At 43.9% G+C, this 20,775-nt stretch overlaps 1 protein-coding gene across 1 annotated transcript; it reads left to right on the top strand.

Moving 5' to 3' along the window:
• Positions 1-1,071: 1,071 nt before the first annotated feature.
• C16H9orf64 (chromosome 16 C9orf64 homolog) lies at positions 1,072-19,866 on the top strand. The gene is made up of 4 exons (XM_010384018.2): positions 1,072-1,835; positions 2,356-2,615; positions 11,964-12,159; positions 18,435-19,866. The coding sequence occupies exons 1-4, from the start codon at positions 1,499-1,501 to the stop codon at positions 18,665-18,667; spliced, it is 1,026 nt and encodes a 341-aa protein (XP_010382320.2). The 5' UTR covers positions 1,072-1,498; the 3' UTR covers positions 18,668-19,866.
• The last annotated feature ends 909 nt before the right edge of the window (positions 19,867-20,775 follow it).

Genomic DNA, 20,775 nt, shown 5'->3' with positions numbered 1-20,775 from the left:
CATGGGGAAACCCCATGTCTACCAAAAATACAAAAATTAGTCAGGTGTGGTGGGGGGCGCCTATAATCCCAGCTACTTGGGAGGCTGAGGCAGGAGAATCAATTGAACCTGGGAGGTGGAGGTTGCAGTGAGCTGAGATCATGCCATTGCACTCCAGCCTGGGAAACAGGGCAAGACTCTGTCTCAAACAAACAAACAAATATAAAAGTTCCAAATCCTCCAAAAATGCCAAGGAAGAGATTTTCCTGTCCGTGACTAGAGATGAGTACTGATGATTATTTTTAATAGGTGATTTTCAAAGGTGTGAACGTTTTGTTATACATGGAGATTTAAGTCTCCAAAAGGAAATAAAAATGCATACCTTTATACTAAAACTTCATCACCAGGCAAATTTGGATCATGACTAAACTGGCTTCTACACCTCTCTCCTAATATAACGCACTTGTATAAGTTTGCAGTTGTGAGACACTTATTTCCTATTTTTTAATGTCTTCTCAGTAGGGCCACTGATACAGTCACTATTTGACCAGAAACTGGCACTGGTGATTGGCTCATAAAGTGCCCTCGATTTAGGGGGCTCAGTTATCAAAGGTTTAAAACCTGCCCCAAACCATTGCTGTGATGGGGGCTAATCAAGGAACCATTCAGCTTCACTTGCAAAAGCGGGATCACAATTGCCGCTTTTGTCATGACCCAGCCTAGGTGAGATTTAGTACTTGAGTACACTGCCAGGCACACAAGGTTAATTTAACAATTTAATACATTTGTTTCCTCATCCATTTCTCCAAACCTTCCAACTAATCCTAACGTGCGTTCAGCCAAGTGCGCCAGGAATTCACTTAAAAAAAAAAAAAAAATCCGACTCCCTGGGGCTTGGGGAAGGAGGCACCGCCGCCCCATGTCGCAGTCTGGGGTGGCTCAGTCCTCAGCAACCAGAACTACGGCTATAATTCTCCTCCAGGCCAAGGAGCCCGGATGCGGGGCGTTGCCAAAGGTGTCTTGCCCAGGCTGCGGGAAAGGAGAGGGGCGGGAGCCGGGTAGGGGCATTGCGATCCACGCCACGGCAGAGAGTCGCCCGACTCTTCGAGTCCCTCCTGTTCGACGCAAGGTAGGAAAAGGCACAACATGGCAAAACCAACCTAACACGGTGGGCAACTCACTGCCGGTGAACGCCAGACCTTGGCAGTTTCCAGACCTTCGGAACCGGAAGCGAAGCCTGGGAGCGCGCCCGAGAGGGCGTGAACGGGACCGCTTTCCCGGAAGTGCTTGCGGCCTTGGCCCAGCGAGCTACCCCGCGGTCTCTGGTTTCCTAATCGGGGCAGCGCCGCGGGAGAGGACTTTACCTTGGCTGCACTAAGTTCTTAGTGCCACTCCCTAGCAGGGCGGGACCTTGTTTAGGCCCTGTGATCCCACGGTTCGTGTAGCGCGAGGCGTAGAGTGGACCTTGACCCGCCTAGGGCGGGAAAAGAGTTTGGCCCGCCCGGTCCCGAAGGGCAGAATGGACGGGCTCCTAAATCCCAGGGAATCCTCTAAATTCATCGCAGAAAACAGTCGGGATGTGTTTATTGACAGCGGAGGCGTACGGAGGGTGGCAGAGCTGCTGCTGGCCAAGGCGGCGGGGCCAGAGCTGCGCGTGGAGGGGTGGAAAGCCCTTCATGAACTGAACCCCAAGGCGGCCGACGAGGCCGCGGTCAACTGGGTGTTCGTGACAGACACGCTCAACTTCTCCTTTTGGTCGGAGCAGGACGAGCACAAGTGTGTGGTGATATACAGAGGGAGAACGTACAGTGGGTACTGGTCCCTGTGCGCCGCCATCAACAGAGCCCTCGACGAAGGTTGGTGCCATACTCGCTGTCGGACCTAATAGCCTTTGAGGTTTCCATTTACGTGGGGAGCGTGTAGCGGGGTTCCAAGGAGCGGTCTGGGAGATGGAATAATGGGAAGCGAACCTGAAGTTCGTTGCAAGTCCTACTTAAAATAGAAGTATGAAAAGGGGCGTATTTTAGTGGGAAATGATGTTAATATTTATCATTGCAGCATAAAAGTTACAGTAGCATAAAAGTCAGTTTTATAAAGAATGCCATTTGAATGACGCCTGAAGAACAAAAGGACTGATGTTATAAAAGCCATTTACTCAAAATACATCTGATGTAATATTGCAGTAGTTAGAAATGGGTGAATAAGCACAGATGAACAAGTAGAAAATGAGAGTTTTGCTTTAGATTTTTTGTTCATCGACTTTTGGTGCATTCCTATAACACTCATTTGGTTTCATATTCCATGTTGTAAAAGCAAGGGTTTGATGAATATAAGAGTATGACATTGGTCCTCTGAATTTTATTTTTTTCACTAAAGGGATACCAATAACTAGTGCCTCGTACTACGCGACAGTGACCCTGGATCAGGTTCGGAATATACTTCGTTCTGACACAGACGTTTCCATGCCTTTAGTAGAAGAGAGGCATCGGATTCTCAATGAAACCGGGAAAATTCTGCTGGAGAAGTTTGGAGGCTCTTTTCTCAACTGCGTCCGAGAAAGTGAGAATAGTGCGCAGAAGTTAATGCACCTGGTGGTTGAAAGTTTTCCTTCTTACAGAGATGTGACTCTGTTTGAGGTGAGTTGCTTCTGTTGGGGATTTAAGAAGACTTAATCGTCTCAGAGTTAACTCTTTTACTTCCAGGACTCATTTTGAGAATAAAAACTTAAATTCCTTGTGGAAGAAACTAACAAAATTAAGTAGTGTTTCCAAGTCATTTCTTTACGTTTTCTTTTTGTTTGTTTGTTTGAGACAGAGTTTTGCTCTTGTTGCCCAGGCTGGTGTGCAATGGCGTGATCTTGGCTCACTGCAACCTCTACCTCCCGGGTTCAAGCGATTCTCCTGCCTCAGCCTCCCGAGTAGCTGGGATTACTCGGATGCGCCACCATGCCCGGCTAATTTTTTGTATTTTTAGTAGAGATGGGGTTTCACTATGTTGGCCAGGCTGGTCTCAAACTCCCGACCTCAAGTGATCCGCCCGCCTTAGTCTCCCAAAGTATTGTGATTACAGGCATGAGCCACCACGTCTGGCATCATTTCTTTCTTTTTTTTTTTTTTTTTTCGAGATGGAGTCTTACTCTGTCACCCAAGCTAGAGTGGCAGTGGCGCGATCTCGGCTCACTTCTAACTAACTGCCTCCCGGGTTCAGGCGATTCACCTGCCTCAGTCTCCCAAGTAGCTGGGATTACAGACGCCTGCCACTGCACCTGGCTAATTTTTGTATTTTTAGTAGAGACGGGGTTTCACCATGTTGGCCAGGCTGGTCTTGAATTCCTGACCTCGTGATCCACCCATCTTGGCCTCCCAAAGTGCTGGGATTACAGATGTGAGCCACCATGCCCGGCCTTTCCCTGCACCCCTCAGATGGAGTCTTGCTTTGACTCCCAGGCTAGAGTGCAGTGCCATGATCTGAGCTCACTGCAACCTCCGCCTCCCAGTTCAAGCTATTCTCCTGCCTCTGCCTCCCAAATAGCTGGGACTACAGGCGCATGCCACCACGCCTGGCTAATTTTTTTTGTCTTTTTAGTAGAGACAGGGTTTCTCATTTCTTATATTTTCTAATCAGTATTTCATTCTTTACTTTTGTCTTTTTTTTTTCTTTTAAAATGTTTCAAACCTAAAAAACATGGAACCCTCCATGTAATGTTCTCCTTATGGAAAATTAGGCATTTTTAGTACTTCAAGAAGGTTACTTTATTGGATGAAGATCAGAATGTATACTAACCTCTCCCTAATAAAAAGTATTTCTGGCTGGGCTCAGTGGCTCACACCTGTAATCCCAGCACTTTGGGAGGCCGAGGTGGGTGGATCACCTGAGGTCAGGAGCTCAAGATCAGCCTGCCAACATGGAGAAACCCCATCTCTCCTAAAAATACAAAAGTTAGCTGGGTGTGGTTGCATGCACCTGTAGTCCCAGCTGCTTAGGAGGCTGAGACAGGAGAATTGCTTGAACCCAGGAGGTGGAGGCTGCAGTGAGCCCAGATTGCACCACTGCACTCCAGCCTGGGCGAGACAGAATTAGACTCTATCTCAAAAAACAGAAGTATTCTTGCAAAGTTCAGTATACTGTATATATATTTTATGTTTTCTTTTTCATAAACAGTGTACTTGAACAAATGATGATTATTTTGTTGGACCCTCACAGGCTGCACCTGGATTTTGTTTTTGTAAAATTCTTTTGGAATCTTTTGAACCTGGGAGGTGGAGGTTGCAGTGAGCCGAGATTATGCCACCACACTCCAGCCTGGGCGACAGAGCTGGACTCCATTTCAAAAAAATAAAATAAGGCCGGGCACGGTGGCTCAAGCCTGTAATCCCAGCACTTTGGGAGGCCGAGGCGGGCGGATCACGAGGTCAGGAGATCGAGACCATCCTGGCTAACACGGTGAAACCCCGTCTCTACTAAAAAATACAAAAAACTAGCCGGGCGAGGTGGCGGGTGCCTGTAGTCCCAGCTACGTGGGAGGCTGAGGCAGGAGAATGGCGTAAACCCGGGAGGCGGAGCTTGCAGTGAGCTGAGATCCGGCCACTGCACTCCAGCCCGGGCGACAGAGCGAGACTCCGTCTCAAAAAAAAAAAATAAATAAAATAAAATAAAAAAATAAATTGGCCAGGCGTAGTGGCTCACGTCTGTAATCCCAGCACTTTGGGGGACCGAGGTGAGTGGATCACAAGGTCAGGAGTTCAAGACCAGCCTGGCCAACATGGTGAAACCCCATCTCTACTAAAAATGTAAAAATTAGCCGGGGGTAGTGGTGGGTGCCTGTAATCCCAGCTACTCAGGGGGCTGAGGCAGGAGAATCGCTTGAACCCAGGAGCTGGAGGTTGTAATGAGCTGAGATCATACCAGTCACTGCACTCCAGCCTGGAGGATAGGAGCAAGACTCCATCTCAAGAGAAAAAAAAAAAAGAATACAATTGTATTAGTCTGTTCTCATACTGCTATAAAGAACTGCATTTCATTTATAGCACAGTGCTTTGGTTTTGCTTTGCTGAAAAGTTCAATTTTTTAAAAATGTACCAGAAAGTGGCAGTATCTTAGCTCACTACAACCTCCACCTCCTGGGTTCAAACGATTCTCCTGCTTCAGTCTCCCAAGTAGCTGGGATTACAGGCACCCACCACCATGCCTGGCTAATTTTGTATTTTTGGTAGAAACAGGGTTTCACCATGTTGGCCAGGCTGGTCTTGAACTCCTGACCTCAAGTGATCTGCCTGCCTCAGCTTCCCAAAGTGCTGGAATTACAGGCTTCAACTACCATGCCCAGCCAATCTGATACTTTTTTTTGAGATGGAGTCTTACTCTGTCACCCAGGCTGGAGTGCAGTGGCACCATCTCTGCTCACTGCAACCTCCGCCTCCCGGGTTCAAGCAGTTCTCTGCCTCAGTCTCCCGAGTAGCTGGGATTCCAGGCACCCACTACCATGCATGGCTAATTTTTGTATTTTTAGTAGAGATGGGGTTTCACAATGTTGGCCAAGCTGATCTTGAACTCCTGACCCTGTGATCCACCCGCCTTGGCCTCCCAAAGTTCTGGGATTACAGGCGTGAGCCACAGCGCCCAACCCAATCTGATACATTTTTAAATGAAAATTGGTACAGAAACCATTTCTCATGAGTACTTGTTTCTAAAATACAGTTTTACAGAAAAATCCCCAAAATGGGCTAGCCATGGTGGCTCAAGCCCATAATCCCAACACATTGGGTGACTGAGATAAGTGGATTGCTTGAGCCCAGGAGTTCAAGACCAGCCTGGGCAACACGTGAGACTCCGTTTCTACAAAAAATTTAAAAACTAGCCAGGCGTGGTTGCATGCCTGTGGTTCTAGCTACTCAGGAGGCCGAGGCAGGAGGATTGCTTGAGCCCAGGAGGTGGAGGCTGCAGTGAGCTATGATAGTTCTACTCTCCTCCAGCCTGGAAGAGCAAGACCTTGTCCCCAAAAAGTAAATAAATAAAAATAAACAATTTGCACAAACTAGTCATGTGATTTTAATGTATACCTGTTTACTGAGATTATCATTCATTTTTAGACGTGAACAGATGAATAAAGTTAACAATTTTTAACTTAGACAGATTTAGATCAGTGATTTCCCAACCTGGCTGTGCCCCAGAATCACTTAGGAGCCTTAAAATTCAGATATATTTCCAAAACACCACCCTCAAAAAAAAACACCACCACCTCAAAGAGCTATTTTTTAAGCTCTTCAAGTTACTCTGATTTAGAGTAATCCAGTACTTTGTAGAAGTTCTAATTAACAAATTGTTACTGTGACATACTGATAAATATAAAAAACAGCTGTTTGATATTTCAATAGATAACATTTTATTTTTTATTTTTAGTGGTATTGTTGTTGTTTTTTGAGACAGAGTCTCCCTCTTTCGCCCAGGCTGGAGTGCAATGGCATGATCTCTGCTCACAGCAACCTCCGCCTCCTGGGTTCTAGCGATTCTTCTGCCTCAGCCTCCTTAGTTAGCTGGGATTAGAGGCACACACCACCATGCCAGGCTAATTTTTGTATATTAGTAGAGATGGGGTTTCACCATGTTGGCCAGGCTGGTCTCGAACTCCTGACCTCAGGTGATCCACCCACCTTGACCTCCCAAAGTGTTGGGATTACAGGCGTGAGCCACCGCGCTGGCCTTTGTTTTGTTTTTTGTTTTTTTTTTTTGAGACGGAGTCTTGCTGGCGTGTAATGGCGCAATCTCAGTTCATTGCAACCTCCGCCTCCTGGGTTGAAGCTATTCTCCCACCTAAGCTCCCGAGTAGCTGGGATTACAGGCGCCTTGCCATCATGCCCGGTCAATTTTTATTTTTATTTTATTTTTTGTTTTGTTTTGTTTTTTTGTTTTGTTTTTTTTTTTTTTGAGACGGAGTCTCGCTCTGTCGCCCAGGCTGGAGTGCAGTGGCCGGATCTCAGCTCACTGCAAGCTCCGCCTCCCGGGTTTACGCCATTCTCCTGCCTCAGCCTCCCAAGTAGCTGGGACTACAGGCGCCCGCCAACTCGCCCGGCTAGTTTTTTGTATTTTTTTAGTAGAGACGGGGTTTCGCCGTGTTAGCTAGGTTGGTCTCGATCTCCTGACCTCGCGATCCACCCGTCTCGGCCTCCCAAAGTGCTGGGATTACAGGCTTGAGCCACCGTGCCCGGCCACAATTTTTATATTTTTGTAGAGGCAGGGTTTCACCATGTTGGCCAGGCTGGTCTTGAACTCCTGACCTCAGGTGATCTGCCCACCTCAGCCTCCCAAAGTGCTGGGATTACAGGCGTGAGCCACCGCACTTGGCCTATGTTGTTCTTAAGTATTGGTAATCCTTGAACTTTCTATTTATTCATGATAAAATTATGGAAGAATTTTTTCAAAAAACTTAAATGTCCCAGTGTGATGGCTCTTGCCTGTAATCCTAGAACCTTGGGAGGCCAAGGCGGGTAGATCACTTGAGCCCAGGAATTCAAGACCAGCCTGGGCAACATGGGGAAACCTCATCTCTGCAAAATAACAAAAAAAGTAACTGGCCTTGGTGGTGAACACCTATAGTGCCAGCTCTTCAGGAGGCTGAGATGGGAGGATTGCTTGAGCCTGGGGAGGTCAAGGCTGGAGTGAGCCGTAATCGATCCACAACCTGGGCGGCAGTGAGGCCCTGTCTCAAAAAAAAAAAAAAGAAAAAAAAATTGCCAGGCGCGGTGGCTCAAGCCTATAATCCCAGCACTTTGGGAGGCCGAGACGGGCGGATCACGAGGTCAGGAGATCGAGACCATCCGGGCTAACACCGTGAAACCCCGTCTCTACTAAAAAATACAAAAAACTAGCCGGGCGAGGTGGCAGGCACCTGTAGTCCCAGCTACTCGGGAGGCTGAGGCAGGAGAGTGGCGTCAACCCGGGAGGCGGAGCTTGCAGTGAGCTGACATCCGGCCACTCCACTCCAGCCTGGGCGACAGAGCGAGACTCCGTCTCAAAAAAAAAAAAAGAAAAGAAAAAAATTAACTCATGGTCATAGAGCTTTTTATTGACAATTATTTTATAAAGGTACTATTTAAAAAATATTTAAATCACAAAACAATATCATGAAACATGTAAGCAATTGTTATTTGGAGATTTACTAGTATTTTTAGTGATACCAGTTAATATTTTAGAGATCCAGAATTTGATTACAAAATCATTTGATTTCCAAAACCATAATGAACTTACCAAGAAAATGTTTTGTAGATGGCCGGGCGCGGTGGCTCATGCCTGTAATCCCTGCACTTTGGGAGACCGAGGCGGGTGAATCACAAGGTCAGGAGTTCGAGACCAGCCTGGCACACATGGTGAAACCCCATCTCTACTAAAAATACAAAAATTAGCCAGGTGTGGTGGCTCATGCCTGTAATCTCAGCTACTTAGGAGGGCTAAGGCAGGAGAACGGCTTGAACCCGGGAGGTGGAGGTTGCAGTGAGCCGAGATCGCACCATTGCACTCCAGCCTGGGCAACAGAGCAAGACATCGTCTCCAAAAAAAAAAAAAAGGAAAATGTTTTACAGATGACTTGAATTTATTTTTGATTCCTCCCTTAAATCTTTTTGTCCTTTTTTATCTTAATATATTATTATATCTATTATAATCTATTCTTTATATATACTGTCTGCTACCATGGAAACAGCAGTGACGTGATCATTTATATGTTTTCTTAGATGCTAGCACTGATTTTGTTATTTTTATTTTTTGTTTTTTTCCCTGTGGGTTGTTACGTAAGTTTGATTGCTAGTTTTTTCCATTTTGCTCTATGAATCTTGTTAAAAATAGCAGATAATGGCTTCTATTATAATAAACTTTATAGTGTAGTAATTGTGTTTGATAGACATTTTTATAAATTAAGTCTTAAGTCTTGCTGTTTTTTATGTTTTTTCTTCCTCAAGACGGAGTTTCACTCTTGTTGCCCAGGCTGGAATGCAATGGCATGATCTCGGCTCACCACAGCCTCCGCCTCCCAGATTCAAGTGATTCTCCTGCCTCAGCCTCCCGAGTGACTGGGATTACAGGCATGTGCCATCATGCCTGGCTAATTTTGTATTTTTTTTTTAAGTAGGGACGGGGTTTCTCCATGTTGGTCAGCTGGTCTCGTACTCTCAACCTCAGGTGATCCTCCCGTCTTGGCCTCCCAAAGTGCTGGGATTACAGGCATGAGCCACTGTGCCCAGCCATGTCTTGTGCTGTTTTATAAACTAGACTTGAACTAGAAACCTGGTTGCCATATATGAATCTAGTTTATATAGAGGAACAATTGCCAAGTTGTCATATTTAGATAGGTTTAGGAATATAGGGTGATAGCGTAATGTAGGAATGTTTTAAATTGTGATTTGTTCCTTCAGCCCCTCAATTTAATTTAGAGACATTACGCCATGTCAGAAAATGAACATGTGTATTTGCTCTGGAAAACGAATTCTGACTTTGTTAAATGTAGCTTTAGAAGTTTTAATTTATTTAGTATAATAAAAATAGGTCTGGGCTGGGCACAGTGGCTCAAGCCTGTAATCCCAGCACTTTGGGAGGCCGAGACGGGCGGATCACAAGGTCAGGAGATCGAGACCATCCTGGCTAACATGGTGAAACCCCGTCTCTACTAAAAAATACAAAAAAACTAGCCAGGCGTGGTGGCGGGCGCCTGTAGTCCCAGCTACTCACGAGGCTGAGGCAGGAGAATGGCGTAAACCCGGGAGGCGGAGCTTGCAGTGAGCTGAGATCTGGCCACTGCACTCCAGTCTGGGCGACAGAGCGAGACTCCGTCTCAAAAAAAAAAAAAAAAAAATAGGTCTGGATCTGTTACAATAGGCATATCTTAAGGTTAAGCAATATTAGGTTATTTCTTGTTATGATAGCATATCATTGCGTTTTGTTAGTAAATAAAAGAATCTGTAGTATCATCTTAAGGAATTTTTGTATAGAGCCTTTCCTTAAACTTTTAGTCTCGTATTTATTTGTTTATGTCATTTACAAGTTAAAATATTCTCCTCCAAGGTGGTCAAGATATATTTTGGGAGCTAGTAATATTGATAAACATAACATTTATAAAACATGATTTAAGATTATTACTATTGGTATTAGGACTAGTAGTCGATTGTAATTATCTATGTTTTTCCATAGTTTAGGCTGATTTGCATTTGTAGATTTACAGAGTTTTTTTGAGTTTTTTTTTTTTTTTGAGATAGTGCCTCAGTCAGTTGCCCAGGCTGGAGTTCAGTGATGTGATCATAGCTCACTGCAGCCTCTACCTCCCAGTCTCAAGCAATCCCCCTGCCTCAGCCTGGTGAGTAGCTGAGACTACAGGCACGTGCCACCACACCTGGCTAATTAAAAATATATATTTTTTTTGTAGGCTGGGCATAGTGGCTCACACCTGTAATCCCAGCACTTTGGGAGGCCAAGGCAGGCAGATTGCCTGAGGTCAGGAGTTTGAGACCAGCCTGGCCAACATGGTGAAAGCCCATCTCTACTAAAATACGAAAATTAGCCAGGTGTGGTGGTTGTAGAGACAGGATTTCGCCATGTTTTGTAGAGATGGAGTTTCATCGTTGCCCAGGCTGGTCTTGAACTTCTGGCTTCAAACAATCCTCCTGCTTCGGCCTCCCAAGTTGATGGGATTACAAGTGTAAGCCACCACACTTAACTAGAATTTTTGAGTTAAATTATAACCCACTAATGCTTGGTTAAATTTGTCTTTTCTATGTATAAATATAATTGGCTATTTTATTTTCATATTTGGACTTACATATCAACTTTGACCATTTCCAAAGTTGGTAAATATTATCATTTTCTAGCTGTTGATCAATTAATGTCTTTATAAAATAAGTTAATCATATTATCTGAAAGGAAACAGTTAAAAATGAATGTTGTAGTTCTCTTCAGACCTGAGCTTATGGATGATGATTCTTTATATGTTGCTTTTTTTTGAGACAGAGCCTTGCTCTATCGCCCAGGCTGGAGTACAGTGGTATGATCTCGACTCACTGCACCCGTCGCCACCCGAGTTCAAGCAATTCTTCTGCCTCAGCCCCCTGAGTCTGGGACTACAGGTGCTCGCCACCACACCCAGCTAATTTCTGTATTTTTAGTAGAGGTGGAGTTTTACCATGTTGGCCAGGCTGGTCTCAAACTCCTGACCTCGTGATCCTCCCGCGTCTCCTCCCAAAGTGCTGGGATTACAGGCATGAGCCACCACTCCTGGCCTATACTTTGCTGTATATTATACAATTAATGTCAATTATATTGCAATCAGAAAAACAGACGTGTTTTAATTTAAGAAACTTTCAAAAGGAATGCTATCTACACATTTAAAATAATAAGCCCTTGGATTATATTGCAGGAATGTGTATATGCAGTATTTTCATTGAAAGATAATACTTAGTAGTATCAAGATTACATAAATTGTATTTTATGTGCCTTTAAAAATGGGAAGTGAGTTTGGAATGATAGAAAATTTAATGTTTATTAAATCCTTTTGTTTCCTGTAAAAGATCTATGAATTCTTGTTTTTTTTGAGACTGGGTCTGCCTGTGTCACCCAGACTGGATTGCAGTGGTGTGATCACGGTTCACTGCAGCCTTGACCTCCCAGGCTCAGGCGATTCTCCCACCTTACCTCCTGAGTATCTGGGACCATAGATGTGTGCCACCACGCCCAGCTCAGCTAATTTTTTGTTTTTTGTAGAGATGGAATTATGCCATGTTTCACAGACTGGTTGAACTCCTGGGCTCAAGCAATCTGCCCACTTCAGCCTCCCAAAGTGCTGGGATTACAGGCGGGAGCCATGTGCCCAGCCAATCTATAAATTCTTACTAACAAAGTAAGATTATTCTGCCTTTTAAAAAATGTTTCAACCTTCACCTTTAAAAAATAGCATATATAAAGCTTTCAGATACCCAGATAACATTCATATTCTCTTCATTCATCAGGGGAAAAGAGTTTCTTTTTACAAACGAGCCCAAATCCTTGTAGCAGATACGTGGAGTGTATTGGAAGGAAAAGGAGATGGCTGCTTTAAGGACATCTCCAGTATCACCATGTTTGCTGATTATAGATTACCTCAGGTTCTTGCTCATCTTGGAGCCCTGAAATACTCTGATGAACTACTGAAGAAGCTTCTCAAAGGTTTGCAACTTTAAGTCATTCTTTGTTATACTATGAATTGTTGGATCTTGGTTTAGTTTTTTTTGTTTTGTTTTGTTTTGTTTTGTTTTTTTGAGACGGAGTCTTGCTCCATCGCCCAGGCTGGAGGGTAGTGGTGCAATCTCGGCTCACTGCAAGCTCCGCCTCCTGGGTTCAGCCATTCTCCTGCCTCAGCCTCCCGAGTAGCTGGGACTACAGGCACCCGCCGGACCCAGCTAATTTTTTTGTATTTTTGCTAGAGACGGGGTTTCACTGTGTTAGCCAGGATGGTCTCGATCTCCTGACCTCGTGATCTGTCCGCCTCGGCCTCCCAAAGTGCTGGGATTATAGGCATGAGCCACCACGCCCGGCGGTTTAGTTTTTTTTGCAAAAGGTCTCCTTTGCTTTAAAAAAAAAAAGAATACTATTTATTGTTCATAGTATATGTAAAGGAAAATGCAAAGGTAAAATGTAGACAAAATGATTTTTCTTTTTGTTTGCACTGTGAAATGTGGATATTGTAGAAAATTGTGCTATTTGAACATTATAATTTCATAGCCTAATGACACCTAAATTTATGTTACATGAGAGTATGTAACACTGACAGTTCATCAGGTATAGTATTTGAAAAGTGTTAATTAAGCTGAAGAGCACACTACATGGTGATATGAAGAGTAGGCTGAAAGATAGGTAATATGAATTGACTTTTGAGTGAAGAGACTCCAAGGTCTGCACTGGGATATCTTGCACAAGTCACTTGCTTCTCTTGGCTTATTCACCATTATTGGATATGATTATTGATATCAAGACTAGGAGCCTTATGATAAATAAGTATAGGTAAATTGGGTTGAAAATTCTTACCAACAAAGTTGGTAAGAATTTGTGTGAAAATTAGCTTATAACATTTCCTTGTATGAGGAAAATAATTATATGATTTTCATGTTAATTTCTCTTTTAGGTTCAAATTTTTCTGCCACTTTTTTCTTTATTTTATTTTATTTTATTTTAAAAATATGTGCCCAGGCTGGTCTCAAATTCCTGGGCTTAAGCAATCTTCTCACTTCAGCCTTCCAATGTGCTGGGATTACAGGCATGAGCCACTGCACCTGACCTCTTTATGTATTTTTTCTTTTTTTTTTTAAGACAGAGTCTTGCTCTGTTGCCCTGGCTGGAGTGCAGTGGCCGGATCTCAGCTTACTGCAAGCTCCGCCTCCCGGGTTCACGCCATTCTCCTGCCTCAGCCTCCCGAGTAGCTGGGACTACAGGCACCTGCCACCTTGCCCAGCTAGTTTTTTGTATTTTTAGTAGAAATGGGGTTTCACTGTGTTAGCCAGGATGGTCTCAATCTCCTGACCTCGTGACCCACCTGCCTCGGCCTCCCAAAGTGCTGGAATTACAAGTGTGAGCCACCGCCCCGGCCTTATGTGTTTTTTAAAAGAAGTAGATTCTATGATTGAATAACTTCCTCTGGTGAAATACATTTGAATCCCCCAGATCAGATTAACACAGAATATAAAGGTATCATTATTCCCATGGTTGGCTCTACTGGGTTTTTAGGCTGCCATGGGCAATCTATTTGTCTTCTATTTCCTCGTTTGAAAAAGAATATGCTATTTTTTGTTATAGTGCTCATGTCAAGGGTCACTAATTGTTGGATACCTTTATTTTTATTTTTATTTTTTTGAGACGGAGTCTCACTCTGTCGCCCAGGCTGGAGTGCAGTGACCGGATCTCAGCTCACTGCAAGCTCCGCCTCCCGGGTTCACGCCATTCTCCTGCCTCAGCCTCCCGAGTAGCTGGGACTACAGGTGCCTGCCACCTCGCCCGGCTAGTTTTTTGTATTTTTTAGTAGAGACGGGGTTTCACTGTCTTAGCCAGGATAGTCTCGATCTCCTGACCTCGTGATCCGCCCATCTCGGCCTCCCAAAGTGCTGGGATTACAGGCTTGAGCCACCGCGCCCGGCCTGTTGGATACCTTTAAAAGGGACAACGTTTAGCAATCAGGGCTTATCTTTCATAAGTCTAGTATTAAGCTGCTTTTTTTTTTTCTTTTGTACACACTGTTCATTCCTATCTCTAAGCATTGTCTTACTTGGTTTCTGTCATCCACATTTTCTTTTTTTTTTTTCTTTTTTTTGAGATGCTCTGTTGCCTAGGCTGGAGTGCAGTGGCATGATCTTGACTCACCAGAACCTCTGCCTCTCGGGTTCAAGCCATTCTCCTGCCTCAGCCTCCTAAGTAGCTGGGATTACAGGTGCGTGCCACCATGCCTGGCTAATTTTTGTATTTTGAGTAGAGATGGGGTTGTATTTTTCCATGTTGTTCATGCTGGTCTTGAACTCCTGACCTCAGCCTCCCAAAGTGCTAGGATTGCAGGCGTGAGCCGCCGCGCCCAGCTTTTTTTCAATTCAAATCCTATACAGAGGCTTCACTCAAATGCTGTCCTTGCTCATAGTGATTTGTCCATCTCCTTCTCAGTTTTTATAGCACTTAATTGTCTCTGCTACTATGAGAAAAACCGTAGTGAGAAGGGATCATCCAGCATAGTTGTATAGAGATGTCAGAATTTTCTTCTCCCATCCATTTCAACTCCAGAGGCTCTTTTCCAGTATCTATTGGCAGTCATTACTGCCTCCATTTATGCCTTGCTTCTAGAAGGGTACTCTCCTATCCTTAGCCAGTTTGATATAGGGTGGACAAATTCTTTTGCCACTTAGTGCATTTAAGTAAAATTTGGATTTTGTTTTCCAAAAAGTATTTTAATGCAAAACTAGACCAAAAATAAACAAACTGTAAATGTAATGTAACAGACATAAGTATAGTGTACTCATTTTTAAAAACTACCTTAAGTGGAATCTAGGACCAGCTTAGTTTGACCAGGTGAGGTAGGACCTTCCTTAACTGGCTTCCAATGGTACTTCCAAACTTGAGGATTTGCTACACTGGTATTCCTTCCCTTCTCCCCTCATCTGGGTATCTCAGGGACATCCCTTGGAAGTGCCACCTAGATTTCTGTCCACTGTCTTTAACACATCTCTTCACCGAAGACATAGTACTTGGCCAATTATAAAAAACTAACAATGCAATTTGACTAAATTTAGCTTTTCACTGTGACTCCAGGGCCAGCTTTTAGACCAAATACCTGGGCCATATTACCTTCCCTGACTCTAATCTCTGTCAGTCCACTCAAATGTCTTTTTCTGTCTGAAGTCCATGTTCTACCCCTTACTGTAAGTTGCTGTATTAGTTATTACATTAGTTTCCTAGGGCTGACATAACAAATTACCACAAACTAGATGGCTTCAAGCAACAGAAATGTATTGTGTCACAGTTCTGGAGGATGGAAGTCTGAAATCAAGATGTCGGCAGGACCGTCCTTCCTCTAAAGGCTCTTGGGAATAATTCTTCCTTGCCTCTTCCCAGCACTTTGTGGCTCCAGCAGTCCTTGACATTCGTTGGTCTGTAGCTGCATCACACCAATCACGGCCTTATCCTTGTTCTCCTGTCTCTTCTTATCCTCTTTTTTTTTTTTTTTTTCTTTTTTTGAGACGGAGTTTTGCTCTTGTTGCCCAGTGCAATGGTGCCATCTCGGCTCACTGCAACCTCCTTCTCCCAAGTTCAAGTGATTCTCCTACCTCAGCCTCCTGAGTAGCTGGGATTACAGATGCCCACCACCACGCCTGGCTAATTTTTGTATTTTTAGTAGAGACAGGGTTTCACCATGTTGGTCAGGCTGCTCTCGAATTCCTGACCTCAGGTGATCCACCCGCCTCAGCCTCCCAAAATGCTTTGATTACAGACATGAGCCACTGCGCCCACCTGTATCCTCTTCTTTTCTTGCTTGCTTACTTTTTTGTTTAGAAACAGGGTCTTACTCTGTCATCAAGGTTGGAGTGCAGTGGCATGATCATAACTCACTGCGGCTTCGAACTCCTGGGCTCAAGCGATCTTCCCTTCTCAGCCTCAGCCTCCTGATTAGCTGGGGCTACTAGAGGTGCATACCACCATGCCTGTCTACTTTTTCCATTTTTTGTAGAGACAGGATCTCACCTTTCCTTCATTGGATTTAAGGTTGATCCTAATCCAGTATGACCTCATCTTCACCTGATTACATCTGCAAAGTCCCTATTTCCAAACAAAGTCAAATTCACAGGTACCAGGAGTTATGACTTGAATGTATCTTTTTGTGAGCCACAGTTCAACCCACCACTATTATCTATTGCTGTGTAACAAATTACGCTAAAATTTAGTGGTTAAAACAACAGACATTTATGACCCTGGGTCAGGAACCTGAGTACTGCTTAACTGAGTACCTCTGCCTCAAAGTTACACTCCAGCCGCCAAGTGGAGCAGTGGTCTTATCTAATAGCTCTACTTGGGTGGGAGCATCTGCCTCCTTGACCACTCTATTGGTTGATTTGGCAGTTTTAGCAAGTTGATAGTCAAATTTGGAGGAACTGATTAACAGGAAAACTGAAGAGGGAAGGTATGGGCTTCTATACTAGCACCTGGTTCAAAGTAAGGAAATGGGCCGGGCGCGGTGGCTCAAGCCTGTAATCCCAGCACTTTGGGAGGCCGAGACGGGCGGATCACGAGGTCAGGAGATCGAGACCATCCTGGCTAACACGGTGAAACCCCGTCTCTACTAAAAAAATACAAAAAAACTAGCCGGGCGAGGTGGCGGGCGCCTGTAGTCCCAACTACTCGGGAGGCTGAGGCAGGAGAATGGCGTAAACCCAGAAGGCGGAGCTTGCAGTGAGCTGAGATCCGGCCACTGCACTCCAGCCCGGGCGACAGAGCGAGACTCCGTCTCAAAAAAAAAAAAAAAAAAAAGGAAATGGAGGAACCTGGTTAATCACTGTTTCCCCATCTGTTCCACTGACCAGTGCCTAAGCCCATGGGAGAGTTGGATGGATGGGGGCATAAGTAACACTACTTAAGATCACAAGATCTCCTGGGTACTGTGAGGCTTTGTGCAGGGGTGCAGTTTGGTGGCCAGAGGCCAAATACAGCTGCAGTTGTGTTATGTTTGGCCTGAAAAATGACGTTAGCAATTTTTTTTTTTTTTTTTTTTGAGGCGGAGTCTCGCTCTGTCGCCCAGACTGGAGTGCAGTGGCGCAATCTCGGCTCACTGCAAGCTCCGCCTCCCGGGTTCACGCCATTCTCCTGCCTCAGCCTCCCGAGTAGCTGGGACTACAGGCGCCCGCCACCTCGCCCGGCTAGTTTTGTATTTTTTAGTAGAGACGGGGTTTCACCATGTTAGCCAGGATGGTCTCGATCTCCTGACCTCGTGATCCGCCCATCTTGGCCTCCCAAAGTGCTAGGATTACAGGCTTGAGCCACCGCACCCGGCCAGCAATTTTTAATTAGTTTCCAACTCTTGAAAATTAGGAGATTTCCCATAAAAATAAAACTTCCTTACTTCTCTCATAAGAAAAATATGGAAACATACAGTAACTTTGGATAGTACTACGTTCACTACCTAGCTCACTACAGTTTGCATCTGACTGCTGCATATAGACATGGGTCCATGAGTCCTACTCTAGTCTCAGTGGCAAGGCACAGCCAGCACCTACCTTGCAAGATCAGATATTCCCCAAATAAATATTTATTTATTTTGGAGATAGGGTTGGCTCTGTTGCCTAGACTGGAATGCAATGGCCTGATCTTGGCTCACTGCAACCTCTGTCTTCTGGACTCAAGTGACCCTCCCACCTCAACCTCCTGAGTAGTCCCTACAGGCACATACCACCATGCCTGGCTAATTTTTGTATTTTTTGTAGAGACAGGGTTTTGTCATGTTGCCCAGGCTGGTCGAACTCCTGAGCTCAAGTAATCCTCCCACCTCAACCTCCCAAATTGCTAGCATTACAGGTGTGAGGCACTGCACCCAGCCTGCAATAATATTTTTTTTCTGGTATCAAACCTAATTTTAAATTCCATCTTTTTAATAACTAGCCATCATATTTTTAAATTTATGGTCACCACTTATTCATTTATCAAATATTTATTGGGGAGCTAGTATGTGCAAGGTGCTATGCTAGGTCCTGGGAATATTGAGACAAGCCAGATGTGGCCCCTATCTTTGTGGAATTGAACTTGTCATTTAAAATCAGTGCCTACATTTTGAAATGATTTAAATTACCAAAAATAAAGTCTGAGATTTACAGTTTTAAAGTGAGTACCATTTAAATACTATGTTTTGTTCTACAGTAAAGTTCTGAGTAGATTTTGTGTCATTGACTATTACTTTTTCTTACTGTTTTTCCCCCTTGCAGGAGAAATGCTCTCATATGGAGACAGGCAAGAGGTGGAAATCAGAGGGTGCTCACTTTGGTGTGTTGAGCTGATCCGGGATTGTCTTCTGGAGCTTATTGAACAAAAGGGTGAAAAACCTAGTGGAGAGATCAATTCTATTCTTCTGGATTATTACTTATGGGACTATGCCCGTGACCATAGGGAAGATATGAAAGGAATTCCGTTTCATCGCACACGTTGCATATATTATTGACCTCAAGTGTAAACTGATCCAAAGAAAACCCCCTGCATTTTATATCGTATCATCTGTACAGTTTTGCTTTGATATTTAGAGAACATGATCGAGGTTATAGGAATGAAGAAATTGATTACCCATTCTCACTTTAAAAAATACTTCCTAGGCTGGGCACAGTGGCTTATGCCTATAATCCCAGCACTGTGGGAGGCTGAGGCGAGTGGATCACCTGAGGTCAGGAGTTGGAGACCGCCTGGCCAACATGGTGAAACCCCATCTCTACTAAAATTACAAAATTAGCTGGGCGTGGTGGCACATACATGTAATCCCAGTTACTTGGGCAGCTGAGGCAAGAGAATTGCTTGAACTCAGGAGGTGGAGGTTGCAGTGAGGCGAGATTGTGCCACTGCACTCCAGCCTGAGCAACAAGAGCAAAACTTCCTCTCAAAAAAAAAAAAAAAAAAAAAAAAAAAAAACTCTAGGCCAGATGTAGTGGCTCACATGTATAATCTTAGCACTTTGGGAGGCCAAGGCGGGAAGATTACTTGAGGTGAGGAGTTCAAGACCAGTCTAGGCAACATAGGGGGACCCTCATCTCTACAAAAATTTAAAAATTAGCCTAGCGTGGTGGCATGCTGTGTAATCCCAAATACGTAGTAGGCTGAGGCTGAAGAGGGTGGATTGCTTGAGCCTAGGAGTTTGAGGCTGCAGTGAGCCACGGTCATACCACTGCATTCTACCCTGGGCAACAGATGGAGACCTTGTCTCAAAAAAAAAAAAAAATTCCTGATATATCACTGTATATTCCCAACTTTATCATTTGTCTGCCTGTTTAGTTTTGACTTTTTTTTTTCCTGTGGACATGCAGTTGACAGAAATAGTGAAGGAACTTTAATATTTTATTTAAATTTCTTAAAACTAATCATGCCTTATGTGACTAATCTTCAGTGATAATATTTCATCTGTTGATATATTTTCTTGAGGTATAGTAATTTTCAGTATACCTTAATCGTTTGGTATAAAAAAGAGAGAGGTTTTTGATGTATGAATGCTGTTCTTGTAAAAATCAATCTTGACACTTTATTTTAAACTTTTTTTTGGTAATGATAGTGGGTTTTGTACATCATGATTTTCAATTTAGGATATCTGTTTGTCTAATTTGTTTTTGCAGAGTAACTATATTGGAATTGAATAAAATATTCAAGATTTTTCTTAAACCTGGAATGGATTATTTCATTAAAATAGAATTTACCATATATAATTTTTTTCTTTTTTTTTTTACCATATATAATTTTAAAAGATTTACTGTAAGTTAGATTATTTACTTTCTGCTGCAGAACTCTCATTACCTGTCAAGTACTCATTTCCCACCACCCCCGCCACGTTCTTTCTAACAGAATCTTGATTGTGTTAGGTATCTACCTTGTCTGCTTGCTGTGACTTCAGAAGTCAGAAAAAGATGCCCTTTTCCCAGGCACTTTACTGCCATCTACTGGAAATTTGTCATAATAACCTTACAAATGACTGACTACGAGTGAGGCCTCCTGGAGTTGTGCAGTACACAACTTGCACAACCATAGTAGTGGTCCTCTGTCTATCCCTGTCCTGTGTGACTCGGGATGGTGATCCCACCCCCAGTTCTAGAGATAGATCTTGTATGAATGGTTTACTAGTCCTGGTCACTTTACCATCCTTGCCTGTGATTGTTTTGATAACGGGTATATAATCTAGTTCTGGACAGTGATGCTGGATGACAAGTCTGCTGGGAAGCTTCTAGAAAAGGATTCTTCACTTTTAAGAAAGAGATACAGGACAAAGGTCCCTTTTCTTCCTCTGAGCAATGCTTTTAGCATGATACCTGCTATCATGCAGGTAGCCATTTTGTGGAGCTAGAGCCCAGCTGTACCTTTCATTCCTGAGCCCATCCTATCCATGGACTTCATATGTGAGATAACAAACACATTACCTTATTATTTCCAGCATCTTGAATTAGTATTCTGTAACTTGCACCAGAAAGCATCATAACAGTTTCCAGTGTAATCTCTGGGCCTCTGCTCCTGCCACCCTTCCTGCACTTCTCCCTGTCCTCCCTTCCCCCTTTCCCTCTTCTCCCCTTTACTTCTCTG

Source organism: Rhinopithecus roxellana, chromosome 16, assembly GCF_007565055.1.
Source record: "Rhinopithecus roxellana isolate Shanxi Qingling chromosome 16, ASM756505v1, whole genome shotgun sequence".
Taxonomy (NCBI): domain Eukaryota; kingdom Metazoa; phylum Chordata; class Mammalia; order Primates; family Cercopithecidae; genus Rhinopithecus; species Rhinopithecus roxellana.
This window is presented reverse-complemented; position numbering and strand designations above follow the sequence as displayed.